Here is an 8650-nt window from a genome sequence, read left to right as displayed (position 1 = left end):
AGATGGATAAGCGCGACCAAGATAAGAGAACTTCATACGGATAAGGAGGACAGTTCCGTCGGGGATTAGGTTTTATTTTGAAGACTTTGACGAACAACCTCATCTTGACAACTCCGAAAGTCTCATCCGAATAAGACATGGATCTTTGGCCATAAAAGGTAACTCCTGCTCAAAGTAAGAGACTTTTGACTCTTCAACACTCATACTGTTACTCTACTCGAACCAGCACTTTCCTCTTAACTGCTTGGCCAAACCACCCACCATTCTTGACTAACTTGAGTATCGGAGTACCTACCCAAAGAACTATTCCTCAAGCCTCTGACCATCTTTTTGTTTCAATTCTTGGTGCACAGCTCCATCCTTTCATAGTTTCGCTAATTGATAGTCTTATCACAACTTTAGTTCAAGATACCTCGAATAGGACAGCATCATATATATTACTATATATATGATAAAGATAGTTGAAAGATACTTACGTATTTTGTTTCCTCTTTATATAAATTTTTATGTTTTATCTTTTAATAATTTATTAAACTTTATCATAATTTGAATTGGACCGGATCAAATTTAGATATCTAATATTCTTAATGAATTCGGATTTGGATCACCACTTGATTGGATCTCAGATATGTGCTATTGGATCAGATTAAGATATATCCTGATTCAAATTCAATCTAATCCATTTGTATCGCTATACGCAGGTAAGTACAAATGCAATGCTAGTACCAACTTTATTTGGGCAACTTTTTTGCCTGGGAAACATTTGCCCCGGTAAACTCTTACCCGTTAGAGGACACGTGTCCAGTCAAAAGTATTTTAATTTTTAAGTATTAAAAGGATCCAATAGCATGACCCCATTCAAAAATGCTGGATTGATTGGAGTGGTATATCCATGTTTTACTGGGGAATTGCAAGTAGGGATGCAATTGGACTGGTTTGAGGATTTGTTAAAATTTAAATGGGCCGGCTCCGATGCAATTCTCTCTGATACCCGATTTGTCTCCCTAGTCGCAAGAAATCAGTCAGATCATAAGGTGCCAATTGATACAAGTTTATCAATGTACGGATTTTAGTGTTCATTTGGTACCAATGCAATTGCTGTCAATAAAGACGTGATGTGGTTTGGAGTAATATCAAATTTAACATCTTTTCAGATTTTTATTCCAAAAAAATAAACATTTTCAAACAAAAGATAAGACACATTTTCTTAAAAAAACTGTATCTGCGTTAATGTACTGCAATCAAATAAGATTTCGTATAATTTGAATGAAATTTCAGAATTAGGCCAAAAGCATTATGGTTTCCCATTTACTAGATTAATTTATTTCAGTCGACCCTTTGAATTTTACATTGAAGCAGAGAAAGTATATGATAAACTAAACTGATTGGTTTGGAATTCATTAATTCATGGATGTGAAGCTAGATAGAGTCCTACTCTGTTATGACACATGTAGGAAAGATGTCATGGTAAAATGAATAAACCTATTGATTACTTCATTTCAGATCATCGTTGAAAAAGATATTAGTACAACTTTCTGAACAGGACAGAAAGTATAGCGACAGATACTGAACAGAATCGAAGAGCGAGAAATCGATAAAATTCAAGCCCTCTCTCCTCTGATTCTCCTCGCAAGCTGAATATCCTTGGGCATGATTGTAACTCTCTTAGCGTGAATGGCGCACAGGTTAGTATCTTCAAACAATCCGACCAAGTATGCCTCGGCGGCCTCCTGCAACGCTGCAACTGCACTACTCTGAAACCTCAGATCTGTCTTGAAGTCCTGAGCAATCTCACGAACAAGCCTCTGGAAAGGAAGCTTTCGGATCAAGAGCTCGGTACTCTTCTGGTACTTTCTGATTTCCCTGAGAGCCACGGTTCCAGGCCTGAACCTGTGGGGCTTCTTCACTCCTCCGGTGGCCGGAGCCGATTTCCTGGCAGCCTTCGTGGCGAGCTGCTTCCTTGGGGCCTTGCCTCCGGTCGACTTTCTAGCGGTCTGCTTGGTTCTTGCCATATCCGAGAGACAGAACAGAAGAGATTGTGAAAATGCGATTGGGAAACGAAACGAAGAAACTGAAGAAGATTTGGATTGCTTCGGCTGATGGATTAACAGCGACGGTGGAAAAGTATATTTATAGACTGTGGAGGAAAGTTTTGAAATTTTGATGAATGTGGCGCGAGGGAATTTTAAGTGTTGGATTTGAGACGGAACGATCGGTCTAGATTTGTCTGTGTAGAAGCACACGGATCGCGATCCGGGGCTTTAGGCTTATTAAATGTTAATAAATAAGAGAATCACCCCCTTAGTAAGTACGGGGACAATATTTGATATTTTTTTATTTATATATTTTAATAATTTTTTACACCAAATTTGTATGTAGATTATTATTTTATGTGATTTTTTATGTATAAATGCATTATTTAATTTAAGAAAAATCAAGTATTATTTCTAAATAATGACATTTTAAGAGATTTGTTATATTTTTATTATTTAATTATGAGCCGGGGAGGGGCGAAGTAAGGTGCATGTGAGGTCCATTGGACATACCATGGATAGCTGTCTGTTGTTATATGGGTTTTGGGAGAGATGCCAAGTGACAAATATGGGATCATTTATGAGAATATTGGTTGATTTTTAAGAGGCAAATGTCGAACTGCTTACCCAATACCCATATGAAAGTTCAGTTTAGTTTTTACCTTTTATGTTGGTTCTAAATACACAAGATTTATATTAATAAAATTACTGGATAAAAATTTAATTAATAGATCATTTTAGTGAAAAACAAAAATATCTCAAATAAAGGACCCAAAGAGAAAATGAAAGCTAATCCTTAATGAAAGAGAATTAAATGAATCAAAAAGTATAATACTTTAAATTATATTTTATGCTCTCACTGTTAGAGATAGACGAATTGGCTATATTCAAAAGTAGGGGTGTTTTTGTTAAGAAAATGTCCACAAAGCTCATTTATTTAATGCATTTTAGATATAGGAATAAGAGAGAATGGGGACTAATATTTTAAATATAGGACTTAATGAAAGAATTATAATAAATTTAATAAAAGTAGTAGTTCAATTTATGTTTTGTACAAAGACCAAATCATAATTGGAATTGTCTGTTTCCTCACCTAATTTGTTTTCTCTGGTTCAATTTAATAAAAGTCCACGAAGTATCTCTTAAATTCTCTAGTTCAATTTCTTAGGGTGTATTTATTTTGCATGGTGTATTTCTCACCTATTTTGTTCAAATGAAAATCAAAATCTATTGGAATGGGATTCTCATTCCCAAGGAAGGGAGAGAAAATGGTCATTCCCTTCATTCCACCAAGAATGGGAATCAGGAAATGGCCATTCCATATACTTCAATAATTTTTATGCAAGTTCCTTCGTGTTGGCTAGGGTTGGCAAACTTGACCCTAACCCATTTGACCCACTTACATTGAAACCCACCCATATCTAACCATCTCTTACATGGGTCAATTCGAGTCAAGTAACCCACTGGGGTAAAGAGAAAAGGGTGAGGGTGGGGTTAGGTAAAGGGTACCCATTGGGTACAACATTAATGATAAAATTAAGGGGAGGGGAAAGGGTTTAGGGTTTCCAACTTTTTTTTTATCAATAACAAAATGCTTTATTAGATTATAAAAATTGTGAAACTTTAAGTACAAGAGAGGGGAGGTAAAATATCTTAACTCCCCCAAGACAGAAAACAAGAAAGAAAGCTAAAAAGTGGCCCAAAACAAAGAATCCTTAAGCACCCCTTGCTTGCCTAACCCATCAGCCATGGAATTAGCATTTCTCTTCACCTAGTTGTGTACTTCACCTCAATATCCCTAATCAGCCATTTAAATTTTTTCTTTTCATTTTTGTAGCTCTACAAACCATTGTTGTCTTCCTTCAACCACCTAATTACCACCTCCAAGTCCCCTTCAATGATCAATCACTGAATGTTTAATTTTCTTGTTCTTTTGATTCCTTCCAAAGCTGCTAAAGTCTCTACCCTAAGAAAGTCACCCTCACCAATAGGGCCAGAGAACATAGCAAAAATAATCCTAGCCTCATTTCTGAAAACTCCCCCAATCCCAGAAGGCCCAATATTCCTTAAACTACAACCATCAAAATTAAGTTTCATGAATCCTGAAGGAGGGGGGGACCAAGAAGGTCTAGAGGTCCTTTTGCACTGAGCCGATATAGCAATTTCTTTCCACTTTCTCAAAAGAACAGTCATGGAGAAATCTGAAAAAAGCTCCAAAGATTTGAGCTAGTAACTAACCCTTAAGTATATCAATTTAGTTAAATTCTGCATAGATCTTTCCTTGTCTGAAAAAAGTCTAGAGTTCCTCTCTTCCCATACGGACTAGCATACAGCCACTCTAATGCTTCTCCACATGATCTTCCCTCTTTTCTTAGGCTATTTTGAGAACGAAGGAAAGAACAAGCTTTGCAAACTCATGGGGGGATTCCAAGTGCATCCAAACAAGGATGAAGCCCACTCCCAAATAGTCTTAGTAACAGGACAAGTAACTATAAGGTGGTAAGTCGTTTCCCATTAGATTTGCAAAGAACCCACCTATTGGGAATTAAGCAAGAATTAAGTCTCTTTCTTTGAAGCAAATCAGTTGTGTTTATTATTTCCAAAAAGTTTCCCAACAAAAACTCTCAACTTTTCATAATCAAAGGATGGAAGATGGGAGGAGAGAAAGGAAATGCAATGGCGGCTAGGGACTAGAGAACTGAGGTTTGAATATTTCCATGACGGCTGATTTTTTTTCTTCTCCACCACTGACGGAAGGAGTGAGAAGGGAGATGCAACAATAGTTGGTGATTAACAAATAGGTTCGAATTGTTCGATGAGGGTTGCATTTTTCTTCTTTACCACCAATGGAAGGAGTGAGTAGGGAGATTCAGCGGCGGCCGACGATGTCTGCGTTTTTCTTCTTCGCCTCTATTGTAAGACAGTGATAACGATAAGTCTTCCAGCAGTCCACGTACACCTTAGTTGTTAGGATATACTTTATGTATTTCATGTCCATCTATCTCTCTCTTGTTATCACATTATCATATCCTCTCTCGTTCTTATCATTTCTACAATTTGTTTTGTAATTGAACTCTAATTCTATTAGTATAAATACAACCCTCATTCATCGTATTCGGTGTGAGAGTCTTTTTCAAAACTTGTGTACTTTGGTATGGTATTAGAGCAAAACCTTGATCCAACCATGTCAAGTAGCAGCACCGCCACCACTACTCAAAATTTTCAAACCCAAAACCAAAATCCAGGGCTATGCAATGTAAACCTCACTCATCTCGTCATAGTGAAGCTAGATAGAAACAACCATCTACTGTGGCACTCTCAAATCTTTCAAGCTCTCAAAGGGATTGGATTACTTAGATATGTAGATGGGTTAATCCCATGCCCAACCCAAGTATATCACTGTCACTGCCAATAGTGAAGAGTCAGTGAGCAGTTCCAACAACATTCACAACCCAGCATTTACCACATGGGAAAGACAATATGCCCTCTTACTAAGTTGGCTTTTGTCAACATTAACAGAAGTAATTGGGTGCACCTCTTCAGCAATGATGTGGAAATCATTGGAAAAACACTTTGTCTCCGAATCACCGGTCCGAGTGATGCAACTGCATGTTGAGTTACAACTTCTCAGAAAAGGTACTCTATCTATGGCTGATCATCTCTAGAAAGCCAAATTATTGGTTGACAGCCTTGCTGTTGTTGGTTCTCCTATATCTGAATTCGATATTAATCTTCGAATATTGATGGGTCTAGGACCCGACTATGAGGCATTTGTCACATCAGTAAGCACTCGCTCTCTGAGGAATTGTCCATCAAGGAACTCAATGGAATGTTGTTAAATCATGAACTCCAGAAGGAGTATTTTAAACTTGGATTCGAATCCAGTCCATTTAGTGCCAATACAACCTTTCGTGGGCCCAACAACAACAATAACAATAAAATTATTCAAAAAAAGGGACCAATGGATGACCCAAATCAATCCTATTAGTATGGATGACCCAACCCTCCACGGGAACATGGTCAAGCAAAAATATTCAAAAAAAGGGACCAATGGTCCTAATAATGGCCAACCTTCAGGCCCACAATGACCTTCAAGCCCATGTCAAATTTGCAAGTGCAAAAATCACACTGCAATAAATTGCTACTTTTGTTATGGGAAGAAAGGAGAATGACCCAAATCAGCCTATACAACATTCTCCAACTCCTCTGCTGATCATTCTCTGTGGTATCCGGACTCCGGAGCTACAAATCATCTCACTGCCGATTTGAACAACTTAAAGCTACATTTCGAGTATATACGGGTACTAATCAGATCAAAATGGGTAATGGGATAGGTTTGTCAATCCACCACACTGGTTCTACACTCACTCCCAACCCCACTCATCCCTTCATTTTGAAAAATGTGCTTCATGTTCCTTTAATTACCAAAAATTTACTTTCAATTGGGCAATTTTGCCACGATAATGATGTATTTTTTAAGTTCCATGCAAACTTTTTTGTTGTAAAGGATTGCTAGTCCAAGAAGCTTTTGCTCCACGAGTGGAATAAGAATGGTCTTTATCAGCTAGATCTAGGAGGACTTCCTCAACTCAGTTCTAATTTTGCTTTCATAGGTGAACGTTGCAGTGCTGACATGTGGCACTACAGGCTTGGGCATCCTAACCCGTGTATTGTGCGCCATGTCATCTCCACCAATCAGTTGCTTCTCTCTTCGAATAAATCCTTAGCCTTTTGTTCATCTTGCCAATTGGGCAAGAATCATAAATTGCCTTTTGTTTCTAGGAAACATTCTTCTTCTAAAACCTCTTTCATTATTTTTTGCGGACTTATGGGGACCAACCTCGATTTCTTCTCATGGTTTTAAGTATTACATTTCATTTGTTGATGATTTTACTAAGTTCACTTGGATCTATCCGTTGCATATGAAACCTAATGCATTTGAGAAACTTTTAAATTCATCCGTCAAGGTTCTCCAAACTGATGATGGTGGAGAATTCCGTAGTTTTAAGCCCTTTCTTCTCCAACATGGAATTGTTCATAGGTTGACTTGTCCACACACATCTGTACAAAACGGCACTGTTGAATGCCGTCATAGATCCATTGTTGACATGGGCCTCACACTTCTAGCCCACGCTTTTGTCCCTTTAACCTACTGGTGGGATGCCTTTGACACCGCTGCCTATCTTTTGAACCGTTTACCCACAGCTGTGTTAGGGTACCGCTCACCATGGGAAGCCCTCTTTCACTCCAAACCTGATTTGTCACGGTTGAAAGTCTTCGGATGTGAATGTTTCCCATGTCTACGAGACTACAATAATCACAAGTTTTCTTACTGCTCAGTCTGCTCCAAATCATGTGTCTTTTTGGGGTATAGTAGAGCCCACCATGGTTACAAGTGCCTTCATATACCACCCTCTGGCTGCATTTTTATTTCCCGGCACCTCGTCTTCAATGAAGATGCTTTTCCTTCTTCTAGGCAACCCTCTTGTCCAACTCCTACTAGCACTGATACCACCGAACCTTCTATTGGCCTCCCCCCCCCCCCCCCCCCCCCCCCCCCCCCCCTGTTCTTAACAGTCCCGTGCTACCTCTAGATCCTCTCTCTCCTCATATCGTGTCGGGCCCACCATCTCCCTCTCTCAATCCAAGTGCTGTGAGCTCCCTTCCCACTACGGGCCCATCCCTTTCCAACCACCTGCCCGAATTCCTTAACCAAGAACCACTGACAACACCAGCCCCCATATCTTTTCCACTGGGCCCACCGGGCCCATCCAACCAAGCATTGCACATGCCTCCTCCTAATGGGCCCACCACCTCAACTTTAATAACTTCAATGAGCCCACCTCACGCTGATCACACTTCTCCTTCTCCTTCTCCTGCTCCCTCCCAGCCCATTCTCGTACCTCCTCATCAGTCCACTCATCCCATGGTGACTCGTTCCAAAAATGGCATTTTCAAGCCCAAGGTCTTCTTTGTTAGTCGTCATCCCCTCCTTGACCTCACTCTGAGCCCTCTTGCCTCTCCAAAGCTCTCTCTAACCCCCACTCCCCAATTCCAACATTGTCGGGTGTAAATGGGCTTTTCGTGTGAAACAAAATCCTAATGGTAGCATCTCCCGGTTTAGGGCCCGTCTTGTTGCAAAGGGATTTACACAACAAGATGGCGTAGACTACACTGAGACCTTCAGTCCAGCATTAAGCCCATCACAATTCGCCTCATTTTGTCCCATGTTGTCTGCCATGGATGGTCTTTACACCAACTAGACATCCGGATTGTCTTCTTGCATGGGAAGATCTTTGAGAGCATTTTCATGGCCCAGCCGTCGGGGTTCCGTGACCCCACCAAGTCCGATCACGTTTGCTTACTGCGCAAATCACTTTATGGGCTCAAGCAAGCCCCCCGCGCTTAGTATAAAAAATTAAGTACTTTTCTTTTTAATGATGGCTTCTCCTGCTCCAAAGTTGATACTTCACTGTTTATTAAGCACACACCTCACTTTTCTCTTCTTTTGCTCATTTATGTTGATGATATTATAGTGACAGGCTCCAGTCCAGCTGCTATCTCCTCTCTCATCACTAGAATGGGCTCAGCCTTTGTTGTTAAGGACATGGGCACAC

At 39.8% G+C, this 8650-nt stretch overlaps 1 protein-coding gene across 1 annotated transcript; it reads right to left on the bottom strand.

Moving 5' to 3' along the window:
- Positions 1-1462: 1462 nt before the first annotated feature.
- Positions 1463-2123, bottom strand: LOC104586249 (histone H3.2). The gene has a single exon (XM_010243419.3). It carries the CDS (start codon positions 2010-2012, stop codon positions 1602-1604), a length of 411 nt encoding a protein of 136 aa, XP_010241721.1. The 5' UTR covers positions 2013-2123; the 3' UTR covers positions 1463-1601.
- Positions 2124-8650: the final 6527 nt, after the last annotated feature.

This window comes from Nelumbo nucifera, chromosome 1 (assembly GCF_055504915.1).
Source record: "Nelumbo nucifera cultivar China Antique chromosome 1, China Antique-T2T, whole genome shotgun sequence".
Lineage (NCBI taxonomy): Eukaryota > Viridiplantae > Streptophyta > Magnoliopsida > Proteales > Nelumbonaceae > Nelumbo > Nelumbo nucifera.
The sequence above is the reverse complement of the archived record's forward strand: the minus strand, read 5'-3'. Positions and strand labels throughout refer to the sequence as shown.